Source organism: Solanum verrucosum, unplaced genomic scaffold (genome assembly GCF_900185275.1).
Source record: "Solanum verrucosum unplaced genomic scaffold, falcon-dt-bn FXZP01000222.1, whole genome shotgun sequence".
Classification (NCBI taxonomy): domain Eukaryota; kingdom Viridiplantae; phylum Streptophyta; class Magnoliopsida; order Solanales; family Solanaceae; genus Solanum; species Solanum verrucosum.
Genome location: NW_026020027.1, coordinates 1,249,632 through 1,277,565, shown reverse-complemented (window position 1 = coordinate 1,277,565; position 27,934 = coordinate 1,249,632). Strand labels below are relative to the sequence as shown.

The 27,934-nt window shown below is 37.8% G+C and overlaps 1 protein-coding gene across 1 annotated transcript; it reads right to left on the bottom strand.

The window, feature by feature from the left end:
* Positions 1-238: 238 nt before the first annotated feature.
* Positions 239-27,607, bottom strand: LOC125821262 (nuclear cap-binding protein subunit 1). Its single transcript, XM_049500680.1, has 19 exons — positions 27,438-27,607; positions 27,296-27,355; positions 26,046-26,102; positions 24,283-24,354; positions 23,563-23,625; positions 22,812-22,988; positions 15,625-15,756; positions 14,414-14,480; positions 10,703-10,902; positions 10,184-10,254; positions 9,901-9,985; positions 6,011-6,079; positions 5,751-5,869; positions 4,837-4,975; positions 3,174-3,671; positions 1,489-1,788; positions 1,197-1,369; positions 953-1,064; positions 239-513 (listed from the first exon to the last, which is right to left on the bottom strand). The coding sequence occupies exons 1-19, from the start codon at positions 27,519-27,521 to the stop codon at positions 406-408; spliced, it is 2,586 nt and encodes an 861-aa protein (XP_049356637.1). The 5' UTR covers positions 27,522-27,607; the 3' UTR covers positions 239-405.
* Positions 27,608-27,934: the final 327 nt, after the last annotated feature.

Genomic DNA, 27,934 nt, shown 5'->3' with positions numbered 1-27,934 from the left:
TACTTGTGGTGCTGTCAGTAATAACGTAGCATCAATTTGCATTGAAACTTGATGGTGTTTGTTTGTGGAGATATGGCCTTTTAATCTTACAAGTACTTTATTTACTTGTAGGCACTGTTTCATACTATGTTATGATTTCATCAAATTAATAAAATTTAGGGTTCTTACATTTGAATGAAGATCCCAATATGCAAAGACATAGGGGTGAATCAGTTTCAATATCATAAAACGAAACAAATTTCTGAATAAAGCACAATTCTTACTACTGTTGTTTGCTTTTGCTCCAACTACTTTTACATTGAACATCTAATCTACATAACAAAATCTATTACTCATGATACACCAACAAAACAAATCAGGAACAAGCAAAAGTAGAAAATAAAAAGAAACTGACAAAGTTATAAATCATTCCTCCAGAGGTCTTCGCAGGCCACAGTATATAGCTTTTCGAACCAGAGGATGAGTATCTTCAGTTAGTACCTCTGCATCCAACTTCTCAATATGCTGCCATATCTGTACATCGACAAACAAATTAAACAAAGACCAGGATAAGAAATTGTAACAGTTAGGTTGCATGAAGTTGCAGAATGAAAGTAGTTCACACTTTAAGTAGCTGCAGTTTTGGATTCTTTCAAGTAGTTGAGAGGTTGAACTCCCTCCTTATTCTTCACTCTTCATCAAAACTTTAGGCATTTTTCTTTACAAAAATGGGTTATTTTTCACTCTTCACCACAACTTAGGCACTTTTTTCACAAAAAAAGGGCTCACACATCACTTTGGCTGACAAAAGTAGTCGTAGCTGGTATCATCTATGTTACTCGGATCCTCCACAAATACACAGTTTTTGGAGGATCCGACAAACGTCCATCAACACTTTTTAAGAGTCTAAGCAACATAGGCAGAAATAGGTCAGATATTGTAATTGCTACATGACAAGTAAATGAGTAATTACCTCTGAAGCATATTGCCTAGTGAAGGCCTTGAGGTAACCCAGAGTTGTTAAACACCATTGCTGTTTTTCATCAAGATTATAGCCCTTTCTTTCTCCGCTCCCATTAGGATGGCTGTAACTCGCCCACATAAAAGAGAAATATAATTTAAAAATCATCAAGGACAAAGGAAACCAGAAGAAAGAACATGAGATAAAATCTCGTCCTAATAGCATCAGAATGAAGAGTAAATAATGGATACACCACCTTTTCTTTGGTCGTTCGTCATCCTTGTCTAACTCCATTACTGAAGAATCTTCAAGGTCAATGGTCATATCATCTGCATGACCAGAGGGCCGCAAGGTTCCATCTCTGGATGCATCATGAAGGGGTTCCGCTAAAGCAGTCAAGAAGCTTTTATACAGTGAAAGAAACAAAGCCTGTAAATATATTTTTGTCAGCACTTGGGCCCTCATTCCAGATCCAAGATATTCAGATATGATACAAGTTGATACAAGTCAATTTTAATTTATCTATATTCATGGCCAACATAAAATACCTCAATTTCATCAACTGCTCGAGCAAGAAGAGCTTCCTTTGCTTCTAAAGATTCACGAACAGATACCTCCTCTTCTTTTGCTTTTTCAGCACATGATTTCAGCCGTTTTATTCTTACAGGGTTTTCACCAAGAACAGGTTCCCCATCTATGACACTCAGCTTAGACTCAGCAGATTCTAACTCTTCTCCGGCTCTAGATGCAGCTCTCTCTGCCAAGACAACACCTCTCTCAAGGGATGAAATCTCTTTCCTTAGATCAGAAATCCGATTATACGTCTTACTGACAGCATTCCTGAGGATCTACAGCCACAAAACACTAAATCATGGTTCTTAACTCAAACGAGATCATAACAACGCCGGAAGTAGTGTTGGAGAGGGGAAGAAAAGAAACCAGCAATGCAGAGGGAGCCCAACGGCGTATCACAATAATCAGGCAAGACAACAAATTACAGGTTTCCATTTATAAAAAAAGGGAAAAAAAAGGGGAAAGGATAAAAACATTGAGCCCAAAGAGTTCCAACTTACAACTGAGGGTTAATTCATAAGATTCCCCCACCCCCTGTCCCCATACAAATTTGGGGAATTTCCTTTTGCACACCTAAATACATGGTCAAACCTTATATACACCATAATTTGAAAAATCCATAGCTAATACCCCACAATTTCACCACATAGCAGGTGCATTTATTCCCAAAACTTCTAGTGTCTGAAGGACTAAAATTTAAAAAATCTGAGACAAATTCAACAGTTCAAATTTTTGATCAAATGGCCTAAACCTTTTTCATTTTCTTATTTTTGATCAAGTGGTCTACATCTACTCCACCAACAACATCCCACCCAGCACCTCCACCTACTCCCAGCTCCACACCCTTCTCCATACCTTTCTCCCGAGCCTGTACCACCACCAAAACCTGGATCACATCCTCCAATTCAAGAAAAGACAAAATACCTCCAATGTTTTTATTGACATCTATTCACTCTTTCAGACCAGAAACCCACATAAACAAAGAACCATAGAAATGAATCCAACTGTGAAGACAAAATCAAGATAAGCCTTTTGACCATATTATTTTTCTACTGCAATAGGTGGCATGACCAGACGTAAGAGCGAATCTTCAACATACAATAACAAAAAGAAAACTTATATCTGTTGTAAGCGTGGGAGGTTCAGACCCAGAAGAGGCGACGTAACTATTGTAGAGCAAGGAATGGTGGTATATTTAGAAGATGGTTGTTTTATTGCTGGTGGAGGCTGTGACAGGGAGAATCAGATGGAGGAGAAGAGTGGTAGTGGTAGAGATAGGAAGATGGTAATTTTGCAAGAAAACTAATTTGGATTGTAACTAATAAACTTACGAGCAAGGGAGTGCTTTTTAGATTTTTTTAAACGTAATGAGGCGTGTCATGCACTTCCAAGCTTAAAAGTGTCCAAGGTAAAACCATTGGGTACTTGCTACAAATATATGTGTATAATGTCGTTCATGTATTGACGGCATGTAAAAGGAAGATCTGTGCAAGTTGGAGGGGTATGTATTACTTACACACGAGAGCTTACAAAGCACATCAATGCAAAAGTATGTGGGTAAGTTTTAGAAAGAGAACATACACTGAGTTTTCAAAAGGAAAATGAAAATAAATATGCCTGTAAGTAAATGACTTCGCACTAGTTAAATCAGGTGATTTACCTCCCATGGACTGTCAGAAACATGAAATCGATCAAGATTCAGTGGAGAGAAAACCCATCTCACTATGGCCAAATTAGATATAAGCCGATAACTCATCATCCGGTCAATGGCAATAGCTGTCATTTGAGCACTGTTTTGCCAGTAAGAACTTACTTCCATAATCAACTTAACTTGTTGATCATCATCAGTACACATCTTTGCAATGACTTGGCCATATCTCTCCAAGACAGTAATCAAATGAGTAAAGCTTTTTGATCCGATGTCGAGAAGTGTTTGAACAACAACTCCAAGGGTAATATCAAACCCATGGGCTGGAAAAACATTTTCTTCTACCCAGGAAATCATTTCCCGGGCAGTTTTCCTACCTTTCACCATGTCCTTAAGTTCTAAAGAAAGTGCACGCTCAGTTGGATCAGTACCATCTTCCGCATTATATTTAAATTGTGGTCCACCTCTTGGTGGAAGTAACTCCTCCAAAGCAGGGGCATTCTCAATGCTCTATAGAAAATGAAATAAAGAAGAAATATATGAATTGCACTAAAAGAAACGTAAGGAAATAGATTATAAAGTCTTCCCAAAAAAAAGGAGACAACATCACTAACTTATTTCTAGTGTTTACTCCATCTAAAAATTATCTAATGATATATAAAGGTAAAATTAAAGATTATATAAAAATATTTTCTTAGAGAACATGTTCATGTAGTACTTCAATTAGCAGCCCGAATAAAAGCAAAAACCTTCAACTTTAACTTACAGTATATCTGCTTCTAAATTGATACTCATAGAAGTAACAGTAGTATCACACAGTACACATTATTCATTATTCCTTTATGCAATTCAGTCTTAGGATTTATTTGAGCAACCCATTTTATCTTTGAGTGAATCTTGTCCACTTTTGTCTAAATCACCTAAAAGAAATGTTGTAAAATCATGCCAACATCTACCTAAACTCATGCAATATTGCTTTTAGCTATAAACTTCATATGTTTACAGGTTAAACAAAAATGAATATCAAAGCTTGCATATTGACACCCCCACACCCCACCCAAAAAAAGGGAATTTAATACCTAGCAAACTGATTCATTTGTCTTACAGCATTTCAAATTGATTTTAAGCTTTATTGCTTTGAAGAGTGGAGAAACAAAGTTAATGGAAAATTATAAACCATGTGAAAGAAATAATGTGTTTAAATAATATTATAAACCCATTAAGGGAACTTTTTAAGCTTTATTGTATGTCCTCTTTTCTGGCTGATACAAGTGTTCAAAGTACTTCTCAAATCCACTTATTCTACAGGGAAAAACTTCCAGCTTTCCGCCAAGAATGCCAAGGATAAAAATGTCAATTCATAGAAGTTAAATAGAAAGAATTGAAGAGAAAAAATATAGATTCGTCCTAGCTGTTACAAGTTGGTGAAATTCTTTCAAAACGAAAAATTAATACAATTGCCATGGAAATAACTTAAGTGCCAAACGTTGAACTTGAGATAGGTGGTCATTGGTCAAATATAAGTACAGCACCCCATTAGAGTGTTATAACTCATTTGAGAAACTTTAATGACAAAATTAACTCAAAACCAATCTGCAATAAGCTGGTACTTTCCCCACTACCATTTTCAAAAAAAATAAAAATAAGCTGGTATTTTCCACTAGTAACCAGATACCTGCTTGATTTTGTCCCAATATGAAAGACGGACTTCCCTTTCCAAAACTTCTTGAACAAACACACGTTGTGGGGCCCATTTTGGGAGATCTAACACATACGCCCATTCTTCCCATGGCCAGATAAATTGAAAGTTTGACCTGCAACACAATTTCAAACAGAGTGATCTCACTGTTTGTACACAAACACAACTCAATTCTTAAAGAGTGTGTCTATCACATCTAAATGCTTAAGTTGTGAGAGCATAGTTTTATATATCTAATAATGTCTTCAGCATGCCCCCTCAGACCCTCACTTGTGGGCTTGATTCTTTTTCATGAGTCAAGCACATGGAGATTCTCTCTGTTTTCTGATGGCTGGTGCCTGGTAGTGATATTCGAACCCAGAACCTCTACCTACTCTAATACCATGTTAAAAAATAGATCCCAGGACTAACTAAACACCCTAAGCAAGCTCAAAAGGTGATGACTGCCCAACACTATATAAGGAGATCAATTATCTAACTCGCAACCGATGTGGGACTTCAACACCCCCTTGCACACCCAAGACTGGACATCTAGAGCGTGGATGATATAATATGGGGCATAACATCGAGCAAACCATGAATTGGAATAGATCTAGCAATGTACCATGTTGAACGTGTGATCATTTCCTCTAAGATCATCACACACTTCAACATCAAAAAGGTAGAAGGTTGCGGTTAATTCAGAATTAACACCAACAAGAAGTTCATGAACAGACAACCCAGTACCACAAATAAGCTAAAAACACCAATAAGTAGCAATAATATGCCACTTGAGCAACATCAAGTAAACTCTTCATAAAAACAATGAGCCATTACTGGCCTAACTGTTAACAACAAGAGCTTGCTGAGAATAATGGAACATCTCTCACAACTGTAGCATTTCAACTTACAAATGATGTGAGAACCAAAGGATAAGACGTGTCCGGCATTCCATGTCTAGATCTGTTATTTTATCAAAAAGAGCACGGACAGCTCCAGCTATTACTGCCGGAAAGGCCCCTGGCAGAGCCTAAAATGAGAAACACACAACCATGAGGACTAGTTAGTGGAAATATCTTCAAGTGGAAATTTTGAGCTCCACAGCAGTTGATAGGAATTTTATGAAACATATATGTAATTAGCTTACAATTCTAAAAAGTTAGCGGATTACCTTGCATAAATCAATGATAACCAATGTGTAATATATCGGTCTGAAGGGCGGTTGTGGCAACAAGAGAAGCTGCAAGATTTAAAAGATATCAGGAGAGATGAAGAAGAAGCTCCCGTAAAGTTATCGTGCATCAATGATGAAATAAGGAACATCCCAAGGAACAAAAGGTAAACTGAGAACACACACTATCAATAATAAGGTTCCACAACTTCTGTGCTGTTAAGGTTATGTAAAACTTAGCCCCTTAAGAGAATAAAATAAATACATGTTCTTCATCCTAACTGTAGGTTAAACTCTGCCAGTCCAGGTGGATGGCAGAGTTAAGGTCTGTAGGTATAAAACCAATAGCCTATAGCAAGTATACCTGCAGCAATTAACTTTTACCAGTTCAAATAAAAAAGGTATTTGTTCAGCAATTACATATATTTCTCTTCCGAAAGCAATAGATGAGAAAGTCATGGCTATAACAACTAACAAGTATTCATTAATCCAAATGTGCAGCAAATAAAGTTCCAAGCAGATATACTGGACACCAGACCCCAGTGACTAAAATATTCACTATAACTTCCAGGAAGCATAAGAAGGATATCTCACTTTGATCCGGTATGAAAAGCATATATATGCACTTGAAATTCAAAATGTTCAGTCCGAAAAAATAATGCATGGGATTATGTGAGTCTTACAGCAATCCTCTAAAAAACAGAAAGAAAACAACACCATTTTCACCACTTTTTTCTTCTAATGTGACTAAAGAGTTCTAAGAATTGGCACACTGTATATGTTGTCAGGAACTCATAGTGTTGATTCATTGTTTTAACTGTCATTGTGACAAGTCTTTAGTGTGGATTGTGTTGAATGAATAGTATTCTTGATAAATAATTATTTGGACCTTGTTGGATATTAATATATTATTTTTATTGAAATAGGTAACTTCGAAACTATCGAAAATGGTATGCGTATACCCTTCGTTATATTTTTGAGACACCAAAGTCCTTGCCATCCAAAAAATGGAGCATTTATATCCTTCAAACTAACAGACGGACACGTGGCACCATCTTGTGCATCTACCCAATTATTCACTTAATTTAAACCCACCCAAATTAAAAAGACCCACCCAAATAATTATCTAACCCGCCCATTCACTAACACCCTAGTACTACCCAAACTACTACTCTTATCCTTCTTCATATAGCCACCATATCCTCCTTCTTCCTCCATACTTGCATCCTCCATTGTTGTTCAACCAAGCAAAAAGAAAAACACCTTCATCACTGAGTTCTCTTTCTCCTACTGAAAACCCATATCTCCATTCCCTTTTGGAATCATCTCGTCCTTTTCTCCGCGGAGAATTCAAATCAATCGACAAAGATCTTCCCAACCTTATTGCCGTTCCATTGGCGCCGACGAGTGCTGGTACAAACACGACAGCTTTCTTGACCACTTAATTTATATCTACAAAATTCTCAAAATCTGGAAAGCCCCAAATTCTGTTTGTCTTTGTCAGTGTTCAGGAAAGCGAGCGCTTCATCGCTTTAAGCGATGAAGCGAAGCGATGCGAGCCTTCTACACTTCACAGACTATAATGAGTGTGTGAGTGCTTCATCGCTTAAAGCGAGCGCTTCATCGCTTAAAGCGTGAAGCGGGGCCTTATCGCTTGTTTCCGCTTCACGCTTCCCTGAACACTGGTCTTTGTGGTCTTCTCCATTCAGCTTATTCTAATTCATATGTAAATCTGGCTATATTCGATCCGCCTACTGGCCGTGAAAATTGTGCATCTATTCTACTGTTCTTCAGGACTAAGTAAACCCAAGAAACATCTTTTTTACAAAATTTCAATAAAAAATCAAACAAATAAACTAATCTGAAGTAACACGCTATCTCATCCAACAAAAAGAGCAGAGCACATAAAAGCTGGAAACTTTATCCAAATTGTGAGTATAAATCAGTATATGAACTACACAATTCAATCAGAGATTGTTTGAGTGCAGGAGCGACAGAGGTTACGGGAGAGAAAGGTGAGCCAATTGGAGAGAAACTCCGAGGCAATTTGGAGTTCATTTTGGAGTTGTAATTAAGCATGAAGGATCGTCCTTCTGAGTTCGCTGGTGGTCGGACATGGCGACGAGTCAACTAGATGAACTGAAGTCGAGTGAATGATTAATTTGAGAATACGTGTGGTTAGGGTTTGTTAATTCGGGTCTTAAGTGGGTTAGGATATAAATGGGTGGGTTTTTAGTTTTTGAGTAAAAATAAAATAAAAATCGAGCAAATTACTGAGATGGTGCCACGTGTCCGTCCGTTAGTGTGAAGGATATAAGTGCTCCACTTTTTGGATGGCAAGGACTTTGGTGTCTCCAAAGTAATGAAGGGTATACGCATACCATTTTCGGTAGTTCAGGGGTATATTTGTCCTTTTTCCCATTATATAATGATAAAATTCCTGTGCAGAGTGTATTTGTGTATCTAAAGTGGCTGGTCGAGGATCTTACTGGGTTATATTTACGTATAACTAACTACTTACCTGCATGGACATGCAGATGTTTTTTTTTTTAAACTGATAGCATTTGTATTTCATTTGGTACTTAGGTAGTACCTGCATGTCCATGCAGATGTTTTTTTAGAAAGACTAATTTTTTCACTTTTGTAATGGTAGGGGTATATGTGAGCCATTTTTGTAACGATAGGGATATATGTGACCCACTTTTATAACGAGGGGTATATCATCTCTAAATGGCAAAGATGAGGGGTATGTCCATGCATATGTTGTTATTGAGGATGAAGCTAGAAGTAGATGAGTTCGTTAGAGTTGATCCAGTTGTTGAGGTGAGCCTCCAGGTTGTTCAAGGAGGCTCCCAAAAAGGAGTTATACCATTTGTTTATAACTGCACACCGACTTTGAGTCTCTCTGTAATTTTTTAGATGCTCTATGGTCTAGTGTGGGATCTTGAGCTAGAGTTTTGTTCCTTCATTTTATTATTATTATTCGTAAATACATATGGAACAATTGGGATCATTAATTATTAGTATTTAATTATTGGAGTGTTGAAACTTGCATTTATTTTGATTGAGTCTTGACTAAATTTTAAGTGCATGGTATGAACTGGTACGCCTAGCGGGTAGTGCTAGTTGGGTGCCAGTCGCGTATAAGGGTATTTTGGGACGTGAAATACCCCTTGGAACTAGTCGAGGTGCACGGAGTTGGTGGTCATCTCTGTTGCTATTCTTTTTATTGTGATGGAGGCACTAGTTTTCCTGTAGGGTATGTGCAGGTGAGCAGAAGAGGAGGAAGAATGGTTATATCGCAATTATTTGTTAATGAACCATGAATTTCTTGTGTACCATAGGTAAGAAAGCTTCAATATTTGTTTAGGACATTATTTTGGATCAAGGTGGTGCAAGACTTAACATTTATATACAAAACCAGTTGAAATGTGTGAAATATTCATGAATTAGCAAGCATACGGAGAGAAAGATGATTGCATTACCGGTTATTTATCTGGGTTTGTCACTAGGGAGAAAATTCAGGAGTTACCTATATATATATATAAGAGTCTGTTTGGATGGGCTTATAGCTTATGGCTTACAAGTATAAGGCATAAGTTAGGAATCCTAACCTATGCTTTTAGCTTAAAAACAAGTGCTTAAAAACACTTTTTTATCTTATACAAACACTACAAAACCGCTTAAAAGCTATTCTGGCTTAAAAGCACCTAAAATAAGCAAATCCAAACAGGTTCTAAAAGGGAGGGAGAGGGGGGATAGGGGGTCTAGGAGCTATGGCAATAAGTGACCAAGAAAGGAAGGAAAATAGCATTGCTGAAGTTTAATATTCTCTAATACCACCACCTACAACAAATCTTTCTTCTATAAGCAACCGCAACAGTTCTTACCTGAGAGAATATTGTCTCAGCCATAAGATATTCATATCTGAACGGTACAGGCAGTCCAACCATGTATGCAGCACATTCCTTTCGACTAGCTTGCACCAACCGAAAAGAAAAGGAATAAGAAAAATCATTGAGTTCAGCATATACTACAAAAGCACATAGCAACTAGGTACAGCATATATACACAAGCGCACCTCTAACCTTAAACGCTACACCCAAATACAATGAACTGAAACAGAAATCCTACTTAAAATTAGTGGAACCAAAATTGGGAAAGTTAACAAACCATCCATTCAAGAAGAAAAGCACATCCAACAAATACTCTTCCACAACAAAGCGATCAATGGGTTGAAGATCCTGCCATTCAAAACAAAAATAGAAGGCAAGATCAGCAAGTAGAAATAACTAGTGAGAGTAACGCATCCCCAAAAATTAAGTTCAGCCCTTGAACAATGTATCCTCAGCAGCCAAGCTGTTCATAGAAACCAACTAGTGTTGACTAAACTCCAACATGCAGGCTCTATAGCTGTAAGGCCAAGTAAATCCCTTCAATCACACAATATACACTGATATATTGCAACAATTGGAGGAAGATTTCCTGAGAGGAGGATGAAAGAGGGAGGGGAGATTCTAGGGAGAACTGGCAGGCACAAACAACAAGACAAAAAATACAACAAAATAAGAACATACTCCATATCTAACACATCTGGATACATGCAAATCGAAACCTCTATCAATGGATCAGCCACCATGCTTTCATATGCTAGGATCAATTCAATTAACAAAACATAAACTAATCAATTACCTCAGTTTTATTTGAAGGAAATATATTTAGCCTCCTTATCCTTTGAGGATATTTTAACTCAGCTTCGTGCTTTTGTCTACCGAAGGCAATTCCAGATAAAGCTCCGGGAGGACCTGGTTGCTCAGGGCAGCTTACTGGAGATAAATCATGAGACTTACCAGCAACCAGCTGTGCCTCAAAAGATAGGTGCAGTCTGGGAACTAGTTTTTTTCCAAATAAAAAAGAAATGAACTTCAAGACAAGATAAAATGCCACACTTTTAACATTAAATTAAAAATGGGAAAGAGAAAAACGAATTGCAAAGACATGCATAAAGAGAAAGCGCTCAAAACAGTCCAGAAATGCAGAAGACAAAGTTCACACTTGACTTTAAAAAGTCAAATTGCACAATCCAGGAAAAACAATAGCATAGTATCGGTTTCAAGTCCATCTCTCCAATTTTTTAAAAGAATAAACTTGAAACTCCATACAAGAACCAAATTGCAATCAAAAACCTATTTGGTACAAAAAATTGATCATTCATGTTCACATCCATTTTCAGAGAAACTAATCACTTTCAGCTTCTTGGCATAAACTAAAGGTGAGAAGAGGAAAGGCAGATAAAAAGCTAACTTCTTCAGGGTGAAATCTAGAACAAGTAACAGGCTACTGTCAGGCAGACAATAGATAGTGCTATAACAAACTATGTTTATCATGTCCAAACTCTTGAATGAAAAAAAAGATCAAAGGAAGTGATGTCCTCTGAACTAAAAAAGAGAAAGATCTAAAAGGATCAAACTACCAAATCACTAGAACCTTCCTCTTCAAGTGGGCTTAACACTCACTAACGCTATTGATCAGTTATTCCATTAGATCTTTATTCAGCATAATTCATGCTTCATATCACTTCAATTACAACTTTATCAGAGAAACACTCAAGGCTACATACAATTCATATTTGTCTCATTTTAGAAATGAAAAGCTATATAACAGAGGTATATGCAAATTTTATCCACAGTTAGTTGAAAGCCAATGTAACCACCACTATCAAATTCATCTAGCACAATACTAGAACTTCCATTAACTTAATATATACAAACTCTAGACTACATACAAGCAAATATAAGAAATTTCCTATTTAAGCAACAGAAAGTGTGAAAATCAAGTTATATGCATTTTTTATCCACAGTTAGTTGAAAACCACCAACATCAAATTATTAGCATAATACTAGAACTTCCATTAATGATTAATCTGATAAAACACTAATTGACAAGGCATGACCTACCAAACAATCAAGGGAACATAGTGTCAAATTTAATTGAAAGAAGGAATAAGGATTGGATAATTACCCCTATTCACAAAATTTTACATTTTTCCCTAGGTGACGGGAGTAGGGGTACATGTGAACCAAGGTTATACAGCAAGCTACTTGGGCACAGCTTGGCCCAGCTACCAACCCCAAGCTCAAGAAGGCCCAAATATGAATGTAACATGAGCTAAACCCCACTGTAAAGAAATTCACCTTGTAGCTAACTCAATCTCAAAAACTAGCACATGAAGTGAGGACTGTCCATGACATATAAGGAGACAAATACAATAACATATTCCCTCACCAATGTGAGACATTCTAACACCCATGATATGCTCAAAAGGATCGCAAAACCAATATAGGCCTCGTCTACTCTCTTTCAAATATAAAGTTCCAATCCTACTTGATCTTCATATCGAGCTCAAAAAAAGTAAAAGAATCAGTAGATATGCAGCAGATGTTGGGGTTCAGTTACCTCGAAAATGAATATCAATAAATATATTGAAGGAGGTGAGTAGCAATGTTAAAATTGTCTCTGTGTGACCCGCGAGTCACGGTTCTTGTCCCAGGGTAAGTTGCCTACATCACAATCCCTTGGGATGCTGCCTTTTCCTGGACGTTGTGCGAACACAGGATGTTTCGTGCACTGAACTACCTTTTTAGGAGTGTAGAAGAAATTCCAAGACTGAAATCCTAACGTCTCCTCTCAAGACCAAATTTTTTTATTTTTTTTAAACTGGTAATGTTGTATTCCTCAGCATTAAGGTATGCTGGAGACCTCCAAAAAGGTAGTAACAAGCTAGAACGAGAAACTAATTACAGTAATCCTAAAAGATCTACTAATTGTTCAACATTTTCTATACAATGTTCTTTACACCAAAAGTAGAAAGTTGTTATGCAGCTCTCTTTGATTTTCTGAATGTTGTTGAATCTATCTTCAAAGTTTCTTCCATTCCTCTCCCTCCAGATAGTCCACCAGATACAGTGTGGGATTATTCTCCACCACTTCTACTGTGTCTTGCTTCCTCCTCTCCTAATCCAGCAACTTAACAAGTCTGCTGTGTGCTCTGGCATTGACCATTTTGTCTCTGTTAAACTGAGAAACATAGTCCAAAGCTGAGATGTGACTTTACAATGGAGGAACAAATGATTATTTGTCTCTCTAGCGTCACTACATAACATGCATCTGGACACAATTGGCAATCCCTTTTTCTGCAGGATCTCACGAGTGAGGCAAGCTTTCCTGATTACTAACCAAGCAAAGCACTTGACCTTAGTAGGAGCCATACTTTTCCATACATGCTTCCAAGGGCCTATTTTGTTTTCAGGCATCCAGGATACCTCTTTCCTATAAATTCTACCTACAGAGAACTTGCCATCCTTATCATGTTTCCATCTAAAAGTGTCATCCTCTACAGTAGTGCCTTTGAAACCATCAATCATCTGCAATAGCTCCACAAACCTGCCTACTTCCCAGTCATTAAGATGCCTCCTGAAGAAGAAGTTCCATCCCTGTGGGGACCAGCTATCAGCCACTGTATCCTCAAGGTTAGTGCATATATTGGCCAGATCAGGGAAAACTTGCATTAAAACTTCTTGTCCAATCCATAGGTCCTTCCAAAATAGTATTTTGTTCCCAGCACCCACCTCATAACATGAATTCTTTACTAGTCTAGGCCAAAGATTCCTTATAGATCTCCATACCCATGTTTCGTAGGTGGTTGATACTGCATTGGTACACCATTGCTCTGTCTGGCCATACTTATTCAGGATTACCTCCTTCCATAGAGCATGATCATTTCCATTTAATCTCCATAACCATTTCATGAGCAAGCAATCATTCTGCAGTTTCAGATTCCTGACTCCTAAACCACCAGCCTCCTTGTGTAATTGTGCAGTCTTCCATTCTACCAAATGATACCCCTTTACCTCCTTGTTCCCAAACCAAAGAAAATTTCTTCTTAATCGGTCCAACTTCTTGACCACACTTATTGGAATAGGGAATAGGGACATCATAATCTCTCCTTTCAACAGAAAGAAAATTATAATATCTATCCAAGAGTTAACCCGAAGTCCTCTCATCTCATAGGATTAGGACAGCAATCACTGGCCATTTGGCTTCCAATCTACGGAAAACACATCTCTCAAACACAATATTCTGCTCCATCAAAGATGGTTTCTCAGCTTAGCTCATTTTACATCCCTAGAGGAGTTTAAAGGTATGGTTGTTAATTTGTTATTTAAGGAAAAATAGCAATGGATGATTCATCGCCATTAATTTTCCCACCCATTCTTAGGCGAGTGCTTTGCCTTCTTTGGAGCAGACAAAAGACAGCTTTTCTTTATTAATAGAGGAAAAATTTGTAATGTTGACAGAGGAAAGGATTAAAACAAATTTAAGATAAATAAGAAGTAAGAATACCACTATCAAGTTTCCACCCTCTATTAGAAAGATCTTGAACTCGAGACCACAAGTCCTCCAAGAAATCCTGTAGATCAAATATCTCAACTCTTAATAGTACAAACATTGCAACATAGGCATATAAATGATGAGGAAGGATGGGGGGGTGCAACAAACTACTTTGATTGAAAAGCACCTGGAGAATCTCACATGTTAAGCAATTTCTATCACTCGAGTCCATCCAATGATAATATGAGAAAAACCATCAAGAACCACAAAGGAAACTATCTGTGTTATATGCTTGGAAGTAGAGACACCAAACCCAAGGCTACACATTGATTCAAGTTGTACTCAAACTGGCCACTGACAACAATCAGCCACCACATCATACACATTCAATCATGCTCTTTTTCAGTAATTTCCTTTTCAGATAACAGTGTCAATCCAGTGCACACCACTAGGGCATGGCTCCAAAGTTCACACTTTCTATCCTTCAATTCATTGTTTTTTCTTTAATTGTTTGCTTTGGAAGAAGGAAAAGGTAATTTATTTTCAAAATGATTAAGCAGGATCTTATTCATGAGGAGTGAAACTTGTCAGAAAAAACCACTTGTGAACACCAATGAGTCACATTCGCAAAGTTTTCACCTTATTCCTAAGTTCTTTTCTTTAGAAAGACATGAGAAGGTGATTTATTTTCAAGAGGATAACAGGGTTTTATTCATAAGGAATGAAGCTAGTATGAAAACATTCACAGTTCCTGCATTTTTTAAATCCCAAATAGAAAAGATTTACAACAAGGCATCATCACTTTGTCCAATAAAGTAGCTTTTGGATCAATCATTTTAGAGAAGGGCAGAAGACTCATTTAGTATGGTCAATTCATAGAGGAAGAGTTGATTACAGTGGGGATATGTTGAAAGGGTTCATATTTGCTTAAAGTAAGTAAAACGAAATTGAAGCAGAAACTACAGAAGAAGATGAAATAAAGAATTTACATATTTATATTGATAATAAGTATATCTATATACTTGTTTGAGGGACAAGTATATAGATAATAAATTCATCACCCACTAATCTTGAACTCTTGTCTCTATGATACTAGTGCCATGATTGAAAACATAGGCAATATGATGTTGAAGGTCTTTAAAGAAAGAAAAAAAAAACAGACAGTGCAAAGACACAAGCTAGTATAATATAAAAAGATTTTCACATCTATTACAAATATATACCTTCTCATTGACAACATTATTGGTTTCTTCAATATCCTCAAAGACAGAAACCCCAGCGTCAGACACACGTCTTCGAATACTTAAATAGGCTTCTACTCCAACCATAACCCTTTCAATCTCCTCAGGAACTTGCTGAAAATCGACATGAGAGGTAGGTAATTCAGCGTTAGCTGAGAAAGATGAAGTAAATGAGAAGAAAGCAAACATATGATTTAGTAAAGGAATAGAAGAAAATTGGCACATTACACAACTAAAAGAGAACCACAAACCAGAAAATTTATACAGACCTCTAAAATACATAAATTCCTGTGAATGCACAAAAACAAAAATGGTTGACAATCTTCAAGACACTTTGACTTACTCCTCAGGCTTAAGTCTTCGTAACAAAAAAATAATTTGCCGGAAAGAACCAAGCAAAAGACAATGAAATAATACAAAAACTCCTGGTTTTTGGTCTAGTGGTAAGAGCACACACATGATTTGTGAATTAGGCAAGTGTCACGGTTCAAAACCTGTAACAGATAAAGGTGGAGAAGCAAGGAGGGGCAGGCTCATTATCCACCGAGTTTTGAACTGTGCGCCACTTACCTTGGGGATATCTCAGCTATCATCAAAATAGTAATAATAATACCAACAGTAATAAAAATAATAATAATAATAATAATAATAATAATAAGAAGAAGAAGAAGAAGAAGAAGAACAACAACAACAACAACAACCACAACACCAATAATAATAATATACAAAATAAGCTGAGGCACAAGCCTTAAAGCCTTCATGATCGTGACTTCAGGCATCTACAAGTATGCAGCAATATAACCCTAATTCAATGTGTAATAAAATCTTTACTATTTCCAAAAAAAAAATGTATGTGTGATGAACTTACAAGTGTAAGCAACAGAAATAGAAATATATTCCCACACTTCACACCTTTTAACAGATGTCTTAACTTTGAGATCAATCAAGTAAGCCTCAATCTCAATCTACTTGGGATACTGCCATAAATCTTTTACCTAACTCCTTTTATGGATAAAGTTCCCTAGTTCCTATTCATATTGCCAATCTGCCAACCCCAATATGTGCAGTTCAAGCTTAGTTACAATTTTTTTTTTTTGAAATTGGTAACTTTTTATATTCCTCAGCATTAAGGGCTGGCCACCTCCAAAAAAAAAACTGTTACAACAAAAGGAAAAGACTAAAAAGAAATACTTACAGAGATCCTATGAAGTCCACTAATTGGATCTCCTCTTCTATATCCTGTTCTTTACACCAAAAACCTAAAGAAGTAATTACTTTCCATTTGATCTTCTGTATTGTACACTCCTTTCCTTCAAAAATTCTCTGATTCCTTTCTTTCCATATAATCCACCATATACATGCTGGAATTGTTCTCCACCATCTTTTCTGACTTTTGCTGCCTCCCCTTTTGATCCAGCAGCTAAGAAGGTCAGAGGTGTGTTCAGGCATAGTCCAATATTCATTGGCTATGCTTGTAAACAGAGCCCACACCTGAGCAGTTACCTTACAGTGCATGAATAAGTGTTTGTTAGTCTCCAGAGCTTCTTTACAAAGGAGGCATCTGGATACTATGTTGATGCCCCTCTTCTGCATTGCCTCATGAGTCAAACATTTTTTCCTAGCAACCAACCAAGTGAAACACTTCACCTTGGCAGGAGCCACACTTTTCCATATTGTGTTCCAAGGTCCAATGGATCTTCCTGCACATCTTTTAAGTCCCCAGTTGTATAATCTATTCACTGAAAATACCCCATCTTTGTGATGTCCCCATGCTAATCTGTCTGGCTCTAGAGTAGTACCTGGGAATCCACCAATCAAGCCCAAACACTCCACCATTCCATCAATCTCCCAGTCATTTAGCAGTCTTCTAAATATTATACTCCAACCTTGTGGTGACCACATCTCCTCTATCTTGCTGTTGGTATTTGTGCATATTGAGAAAAGAATAGGGAACAAATCCCTCAAAATCCCATTTCCACACCAATCATCTAGCCAGAACTTTGTTTTGTCTCCTCTACCCACCACAATTTTTGAGTTGTTGTTTAGACTCTCCCAAAGGTTTCTGATGGTCCTCCACACCCCAACTCCATAAGTTTCATTAACTTCACTAGTGCACCACAAATCCTCTTGCCCATATTTGTGGTTTATTATCTCTTTCCATAGAGCCTGCTCCTCCTGATTATATCTCCACAACCATTTTGAGAGGAGGCTCATGTTATGAACTTTTAAATTTCTCACTCCCAGCCCCCCATTTTCCTTGCTTTGTTGTACTACAGGCCATTTCACCAGGTTGAACCCCTTTTCTATCTTGTTCCCTTGCCATAAGAAGTTCCTTCTGAGTGCATCTAAAACCTTCACTATGCTACTAGGAATAGGAAAAAGGGACATCACATAAGTGGGTAAAGAATCCAGAACTGAGTTAATTAATGTAACTCTACCTCCCAGAGATAGGTATTGAGATTTCCATATAGCCAATTTCTTCTCTGTTTTCTCAATAATGCCATCCCAAATTTTTCCTGCTTTGTGCTCAGAACCCAAAGGCATCCCAAGGTAAACTGTTGGGAGCTTCTCTATCTTGCACTTCAAGATGCTTGCAAGATCCTCAATCTGTTGCACTTCCTTAATTGGAAAAATGCTACTCTTTCTCCAGTTTACTTTCAATCCTGAGCAAGCCTCAAAGACCACCAGGATCACTCTTAAGTAGCAAATTTGTTCCTGCTCAGCTTCACAGAATACCAATGTGTCATCTGCATACAAAAGATGTGTTAGTTCAATTGTATCGTTTACCCTGTTCTTTATGGAAAAGCCCCTTATCCAGTTATTCTGAGAAGCAACTCTCATCAATCTGTCCAAACCTTCCATGGCTAAGATAAATAGAAAAGGGGATAGTGGGTCCCCTTGTCTCAGGCCTCTTTCTGCTGGAAAAAACCCAACTGGTTCTCCATTTACAAGTATGGAGAACCGCGTGGTTTTAATGCAGAAATTCATCCAGCTTAACCATCTCCACCCAAACCCCATCTGCCTTAGGACATTGATTAGAAACTCCCAGTTCAAATGGTCATATGCCTTCTCAATGTCTAGCTTGCACATCAGTCCAGGGATTCCACCTCTAATTCTAGAATCAATGCACTCACTAGCTAGAAGTGCAGCATCTATGATTTGCCTTCCTTTGATAAAGGCCATTTGATGCTTGTTTATTAGCTTACTGATCACCTTTTTTAACCTTTCTGCCAGCACCTTAGCTATGATCTTGTATACCCCTGTGATCAAGCTGATAGGTCTAAAATCCTTTAGCTCATTTGCCCCCACCTTCTTTGGAATTAAAGCTACAAAAGTGGCATTAAAACTCTTTTCAAACTTTTGATGAGCATGAAATTTGTGGAAGGTTTGCATCACATCGTCTTTGATAGTTTCCCAAAAAACACTGAAGAAAGCCATTGTATAGCCATCTGGTCCAGGTGCTTTATCAACAGCACACTGTTTTATTCCTTCCAAAACTTCTTCCTCCTCAAAGCCTCTAGACAACAAAATTTGTTCTTCTTCTGTGATTGTTTGAACATCTAAGATGTTCAAAGATGGTCTCCAACTTTCTGTCTCCTTGTACAAAATCTGATAAAAATCCACAATTTCATTTCTGATTGCAACAGGATCTGAAGACTCTTCTCCATTAATCACTAAGGATTCTATAGTATTGTTTCTTTTGTGGGATGTCGCCATTCTGTGGAAGAACTTGGTGTTCTTATCTCCATTCTTTATCCACTGAATTCTGGATCTTTGTCTCCAATGGATTTCCTCATTTCTAGCTACTTCCTCATACTCCATTGCTATATGAGCTTTCAAAAGTTGCTCATCATCTGTTAATGTTCTGTGCACTTGAATGTTTTCCCACCTGCCAATTTGTTCCAGTAGGTGTTCTTTTCTGACCCTCCAGTTGCCTCTATTTTCTTTGCTCCATTCTTTGAGCTTCTTTTTTAAGAAGCTCAATTTTGAGGCTAGTATAAAGTCAGGACTGCCGGTCACATTAAAGGAACCCCACCACTCCTTAACTTTGTCTCGAAAGCCCTCCACATTTAACCACCACTTCTCAAACTTGAAATATGATTTTTTGAAAACCTCATCCCCATAGATCAGTACTATTGGATTATGATCAGACCCCAAACTAGGTAAAGTACTTTGTCTAATTTGGGTGAACATTTCATCCCAAGGAAAAGAGTACAGGAATTTGTCGATTCTTGAAGCATTTTTCTGATTTTCCCCTCCTCTCCATGTGTAGGGTCCCCCAAATAAAGGGGGATCCACAAGTTCCAATTCATTGATGCAACTGGAGAAATCAGACATAGCCTCGGAAATTCTGCTACAATTGGTCTTTTCAGATGGAAACCTTGTGGTGTTGAAATCCCCACATACCACCCATGGCCCTTCACAGAAGCTCCTCATTGCACCCAACTCCTCCCACAGTTCCTTTCTCTCCCTCCCATCGCATGATGCATATACTGCAGTGATGAACCAGATGAGGTCTTGATTTAAACCACTGAAACTGCAGGTAATGCTTTGGTTTCCTCTTTCTACTGGTTCCCCTTTCCAATTTCTTTTGTCCCACATTATCAAGATACCCCCCTTACTACCTAAAGATTCCATCCACATTCCTCCCATCCATCTGTTTCCCCCCAACTGCTGCACATACTCCCCTACCTCCCCCCTAAGTTTCGTCTCCACCAACACTATTATGTCCACCCCCTCTTGTTGTATTCTACTTCTTACCAGATTCCTCTTGGTATCCATGTTGAGCCCCCTCACATTCCATGAAAATATTTTTAGCTTCATGATAAATGTGAGGTTGCATTTCTCCCTCTACTCCTTGTTGCACTCCTGGACTCTTTATCTTTGTAATTTACATCAAAGATAAGATTCCTTACTTCTTTGGGCACCATCTGATTCTCACATGTCCCCGAGATGGGGTCTATTTTTGTTAACTCTTTGAGCCTCCTCTGGTCAATTTTCAAAAGTAAATTGAAAGCTTCCTCTGTGCACCCCTCGAAAGCTACTCCAAACTCTTTGCTTAGCCTCAACAGATTTTTCTGTACCCATTCTGTTGCCTTGCCTTCGACTTCTTTGCTGCATTCCGAAGCATCACATTGAATGGGTGTTGGGTCACCCAGAATTGTGATTTGTTTTGAACTATTCTGCCCATATAACTCAGCTTCTTCTTCATTTGGCTCTTCCGAAATTTGTGGAGATTCTTCAGCATTCACCTGTGTGTTGACTTTCGATTGTATATAATTGCTAATTGAATCTTTCACCTTTGTTTCTTCCATCAGATTCTGATCAGTTGAGGAGTATATAATTTCATGATTTTTTTCCCAGCGATTTACATCGCAAATAAAAGGTTCAGGTTCTGTCGGGCAGTCTTTTGAAAATTGGGCTTTTAACATGCCCAAATGACTTGGGCCAGGGTTTAAAACCAAGTGGCCCTCTATTTGTTTTGAAGTGGCCCCCTTTATGACTTTTTCACCCACGTGACTTCTTTCACCAAAAAAAACCTTTTCTTCTCTGTTAGGTTTAACAGGCAGCTTTTCAGACCTATGAATATCTCTGCACCTAGACAGATCTGATGGGTTCCTCCCTCGATACCCACCCTCGTCTCTTTCCTTACTTGTACACGCTCCCTCATCGTACTTCTTACGAAAAGTCACCGGCGATTCTACCCATATAGGTAGAGAGAAGATGTTCTCCTCATCGGCGATCTCGATGGATGCCGGAATTTTTTTTGCCGGACCTTTGACACGAATCCTAGCCCAACGGAGATGATTTTTGAGATCGGTTTCTTCTTCTGTCTCTATCCAGCCGCCACACCGATCTCCAATTTCCTTCATTATTGGCCTGGACCAGAGATGTAGAGGCAACCCTAGAACTCGAATCCAAAACCATTCGAACTCATGGGTTATTGGGAAAGCCCCAATGGTCGGCGACCACCATTGAAGCTTTAATCTGCTCCCTTGTCTTCTCCAGTCACCCATCAAAACGTGTTCTGCTGCTTTACTGGACTGGAATTCAAAAAGAAATAAAATTCCATTCATATCATAGACTTGGACTCCATGCGCTCCATTCCAAGTCTGTTGAGCCCATCTTCTTACATCATTTCTAGTGGGTGTATCATCTTCTCCAAAAAATTTCCCCACTAGACAACGTGCCAATAGGTCTTCGTCTTCTAATTGGACTCGAGCTTGCAACATGCTGCCTTCTTCTGCTAGCTCTGTTTCAATTCTGATCCATTTACTTTTCTGCAAAACGTCTCTATAACTCCTTCCCCCCTTGTTAGCAGCATAGTCTGCCTCCCCTGATAATTTAAATGCTTTTGTTTGTTTTATACCCCTATTAATGAATGCTTCTATCTTCTTAGCTAACTTTCCCCACCCCTCATTGAATGCACTTTCTGGGAGTATAATAACTGCTCTGTCACTACCTTTAACTGAAATTAGAGACAGGTATCTCCCGTATTGATTGAATTTCAAAGCTATAAAGAAGTTCGTTGAGAAATCCCTGCATCTCCATGACTTGGCTGCTTTCCCTCTGATCCCTGAAGCCTCTGTTAGCCTTTTGCAGACCCAACCGAGTGCTCCCCTGCTAAGAACCATTCTCCTCATGTGATGCCTAGCATCTTCAACCCAGTCATACCATACTTCAGCTTTTGATCTAGACTCCGTGATGTCGTAAGACTTCCCCCCAGATCTGAAATAAACTCTGTTGTCCATCTGAACAGCAATGGAGTTTAAAAAAAAAAAAAAAGAGAGAAAGAAAGAACGAGAAAGAAAGAAAAAAAAAAAAAGAGTAGTATTCCGGTGGAAGAAGTCCACCGGAGAAAAGAAAAACCTCCGAAGTCCAGAAGGGACGTCAGAAGATTGTCTCGAAACTAGTGCCTGGGAGCATTTTTACTTGTTTGCAATCTTCAGATTCCTTTTTTCCCCAAGCTTAGTTACAATTTTGGGTACAGTAAACCAGCAAAGAGGCTTTGCTATGATGAATCTCTAAGATCCATATTTTTTCCGCCCCGGCTCGTGAAAGAAAAGAAAACAACCAGAAAAAGTACGAGCAGGAAAAAAAAAACATGTCACCCAATTGCAGGCAAGAATTGTAAAGGTTTGGCATTTTGATCAAGTGCATATTATTACCTCAACAAGTTCAGCACCACCCCAAGGAAGGCACGATAAAATACAAGTAATATAGAAGTCAGCACGTGCTTGCCAAGAGGGAATTCCTTTTTCTTCGTCCACAGTAGTCGCTGCTGATGATAATAAACTTTCAAAAATAACCACTAATGCACTCGGTTGGATAACTTTGCTGCACATCTAACAACACAAACAATATATTAACTTCACTAACAACTACCAATTAACTCGCGACATCAGACCATACTCAAAATTGTCTGTGAGGATACAAGCAAATGTTATGCAAGGTTTCAGGTTAAGCAGAAACTGGGTAAAGAAGTGAATGAACTCAATTTGATGATAATAATTTCATGGGCGACTCTAATCCAAAAAGAAAAAGGTCACTTTGATGTTCGAATGTCGCACTCAATCCTAACTGATAGAGTAAAATCATAACAAAGTTACAGAGAGAGAGAGAGAAGGATGCAAATTATGGTTATGAATGAACTTGGTCTTGACGAATGTTTTGAATGCTTGGATAATTTCACCCACAAAGATCGGAATCATAGATGATAAAACTTTGGTAAATGTACTTTACGCATAATTACATTCTTTACCAAATATCTCCATACCTTAACCAAAAGGCTACCAAACACCCTGCTCTCAGACCACTTAGTTTTCAAACTCAATAAAGATCAGAATAGAAAAACTTTAGAGGACTCTTAGTTGGAGTATAACATCAGAGCAGCAAAAGTAGCAGATTCCTAGAACATACCAAAACAGTCAAAAACCTCATCAATATACGGATCTTGTTGCACTGTCCAGTCTCCAACGCATCCTGAAACGAAGGGAAAACAGCAATTGTCAAAAGGACACCTCATCCAGAGTAATACAAACCCATGTTACAAATTTGACTGCAAAACTAACATTGATGGAACTTCCTTTAACTCCTCTCACACCACTTCTTCAACAAAGAAGATGGAAATACCAAAGGCATATAAGCAAAAGACTCTCTAAGCTCAAAACTAGGGGTAACCCAGTAGCTTTTACCCATACACTGTATATGTATTAAAACATCCACTAAAAATGTATAAATATTTAATTCTGAACCCAGTTATCATCGTGAATCAATTTGAGATTACTAAAGGAACTCAAAGATTGCATATCCTGGATATGTCTTTGTGTACCATATTCTAAATATTTAAGCACCATTTTGCTGCATTATTAGTGAAACAGCAAGAAGAAAATTAAACAAATGAATCTAGATGTGTCTGGCAAGTTGATTTTTATAGTGTAAAAAAACAATAATGTAGCAGATAACCCCAGGGTAACAAGACTTAAGCTGTATGCAATAACAGATAAGGAGTTTAAAGATGCAAAATCAATATAAGTGTCACTTTCATTTATTACAAAAAATAATCTTCTTCCAAAAAAAAAAAAAGCAAGACCACTATTCCCAATGCTCAAGAATAACCAAATATTGGAGCTTGCTGACCTGTAAATTAATTTGAGTGCTCTCCACTAATTTACTGACAAATTCCTCGTTTTCCAAATTCAAAAGACCTATCTGCAGATGGACAGAAGTGGTAAATGCAGAGAAGAGGAGGGAAAAGAAAATAACAGAACATTTATAAAAAAGTAAAAAGGAAACACAAGAACAATTAATAAGCGAAAATAATAACCATGAAATGTAAAATATCCCAATAAATGAATTGATAGTGCAATTATATTAACCAAATATACCCCACCCAAAGCTACTTAAGTCAATTGTATGAATCTTATATATCCTTATAACTCTACTTGAAAACCATCTCTTTCCCACACCCAATAATCTTGACTTGTAAGACAACTAAGAGGAATCATAATACAAGTAGTTCTTTAAATTTCAAATAGCCCTACACTGAATAAAAATATAGACTCCTGCTCAGCACAAGCCCTGATGTGAGAGTAGCCAAATAAATAAATGAACCTATACAGATTCTTTGTAGATAAGAAATATAGTAATAAAACATAAAGATTGCCTGGGGAAATAAGGGCAAAGGCAACATGGTAATCGTGATGGTGGGGGTCCGATCCCCACCAAGCTTCCGCCTAGACGGAGGGGGCCAATCCCCCACCTTGTGATCTCCATTCATATTTGAAGGGAAAAAAGGTAACTGACACTAACATTGAGTGTGGTACTAGATCATATTTTCCCTTTCAGGAGGAGGAGGCGGAATCAGAATGGAGGCTTAGATTGGGGGATTTAGAATTTAATCAAATAGGGGAAGAGAAGAGGGGTGACTAGAAAGAGTGATGGAGAAGAGGAGGTGAAGGAGGTGATCGACAGTTATATGGGAGATAAAGCTCTGGACCTGATTGTTTCACTCTAGCATTCATTCAGCAGTTCTGGGATATTGTAAAGGACGAGGGTTGAAGAACATTCAGGCCTTCCACGTTACAGTGGCACTTCTAGGAAAGTGTATATGTGGCAAGAAATTCTATACATGTTAGGGAAATTGAATCTATGACAAGGCACTTCTAGGAAAGTGGTTATAAAGATTTGGGGTAGAGGTAAATGCTTTTTGGAGAAATTACGGAGAAGTATGGGGCTTTGGAGGGGGGTTCGAGAGGACTAAACATGCCCCACTCCCCAACGGTTGTGGCCTATGGAGGACTATTTTAAAAGGACGGCAAGAGTTCAACGGGAATATATCTTTTTGGGTGGGTGAGGGGAGTAGGGTGAGTTTTTGGGGTCATAGGTAGTGTGGAAACAGTACTTTGAGACTCACTTCCCCTAACATGTATACAATTTCTTGCCAAAAAAAGATGTTGATTATCTAATTATGCATAGAATTTCTTGCCAAAACAATACTTCTAGTATACGGCCTAGTTAACACCCTTTTGTTAATAATATTCTTACTTCATTAAAAAATCATATTTTCCCATTGAATCATTTTCCTGATTCATCTACAGTGTGTCTATTCCTGATTCGCAGAATCAAAATATATATTTCTAAAAGAACCTTGAGGCTTGCTGGAAAAATGTTTCGATAACTGTATCAGCTGCACATTTTTCTTGAGCTTCAACTGTGAAATGCTGAACCAATGTTGCTTTTAAGAATATAATTGACTATCAATTGTCTATGTATGGCATCACCGCATATACATTCATAAGTATGTGAAGAAGATAGTCAAGAGGATAAAAACAAGGATCAAGAAGAAAAAACATGCGCTAAACAGAGCTCAAACTAGAAAAGAGCGATGTATGATAACTTACCAGTGTTCCATACAGAGGTATCTTGTGAGGCAATTGCTCAGCACACTGAAGAAGGAACTGCCAAGGTATAGGGAAATAAAGTACATAATTCAGCATACAATTCAATAGTATAACACTAAGCCTCCTTGTAAGCACAAACTGGATAACTCTTGATTAATGATGGCAATAGTGCAAAGCTTTTACTGTAAGGGAACTCTAAGGTAATGATAAGTTGGAGAGGGGGATGACTCTTCAATAAAGCGAGTAATGGGACGCATTTAAGAGAGCCAGAAAGCCAAAATCTACAACTACATTATATATATACACCCCAATGAAAAGACAATGCCAAAAGCACTGATTATAAAGACAGGTCAATATGCCAAGAAAATTATCAGAACTAAATTTTTTGTTTGACAGGTAAAAAGTATCCATTTGAAATTTATCAGAACTGGTAGATCTGCCAAGTGGGGGACGAGTTGACAATTTTATAAGTTTAGTTTATCACACATAAGAAACTAATCCGAAGTTTAGTTTTTATGTTAGTGAAGAAGATGCTTAAATTTTGAAACCAGACATTCTGAAACGCAATTGCTCTAAATATATTGAAGCAGTGACTCTGGACCTCATCTGCAGTTTCAGTAGCATTGAATCCAACTTCCACATTTTTACATCAATATCTAACTATTATTTGACCCAATGATAACCAACAGGATAATAGCCTTCTATCTGATCAAGAACATTTCACATATAACATGCCTATGGAGAAGGAACTAAAAGTTCATGCGGACATCTCTTTTGGGACACACAGACAATTTTCTTTTCTTTTCTAAGGGCACATCACATTTGGTCATTACACGAAGGAGAAACCTTTTTGAACTCCCGTCTCACCTACCAGCATGTCGTCTAAAGTATAAGTGTTTTGCCCCATGCTACTAAGATAACATGCTCAATTTAATACATTAAGTGAAATTACAAAGGGGAAAGGGAAATGAGTCGGAAACTAGGATCGTGCTTCATACATACACAACAACAACAATAATCCAGAAAGCAGTCGTCCTCAGGGCATTGGTTGAGTAGTAAGTACACAAAAGGTGAAGTATGGGTTAGGTGCATCTCACTCGCTCTGCTAAGTGGGAGCAGGGTGAACCAGTGTGCTCATACTTTCTAACATGTGAGCACAATTGGGGTTGAGCCAATTAACTCACATGAGCTTTCTCAATACCAACAACAAAAACAACAAGGAGTATTAACAAACAGGATAATGTTCTTACTGGGAAAACATCGTCCCCAGAATGCTCTATTTCTCGGCGAACCAAACTATGGCATGCATCCTGCAATACCAAAAAAAGGATGAGAATTTCAAACCGTTTGAATTGGGAAATCCGTTACAACATAGAAGATGGATGTACTGACTATTTGATCTTTGAAATCTGCATTTCCGGCGTACTCAGGGCACTTCTCGCCGAGTCGCAAGAGCAAACTCCTCCAACTACTCATTCCTTTTTTCTTACAAGCAAATTACAGCAGCGAGGACTGAAGTGATGCAACGAAGAAGAAGAAGAAGAAGAGGGCAGGGTTTTGTACTCTTCACTGGGCTTAACTCCACTCATATACCTCTTATTACAAAAGACCCGACCCGATTCAAATCAAAGTCCAAAACTTTTAGGGCTTGTTTGGCTCACCAACAAAATTTATGATACTTGGGGTTGTTTGATAGGACGTATAAAAATAGTGTTGACTTTAACCTAAAGAACATATTTCAAGTCGTTGACTTATTTATATAACGAGCATTTAAAAAGATAAATTGAATCAATATGAATTAAATTATGAATATCGCTTAAGCTATCTAAATTAAATTATTCTATATGAAATAATAATTCTTTCATACAGGATAAATTGAGAAATTCATC

Coding starts and splice junctions, on each gene's coding strand:
- LOC125821262 (XM_049500680.1), bottom strand. CDS start 27,521: ATGAGTAGTTGGAGGAGTTTGCTCTTGCGACTCGGCGAGAAGTGCCCT. Junction 24,355..26,045: donor TACCTCTGTATGGAACACTG/GTAAGTTATCAT, acceptor GTCCATCTGCAG/ATAGGTCTTTTGAATTTGGA. Junction 23,626..24,282: donor GCACTCAAATTAATTTACAG/GTCAGCAAGCTC, acceptor CCTTCGTTTCAG/GATGCGTTGGAGACTGGACA.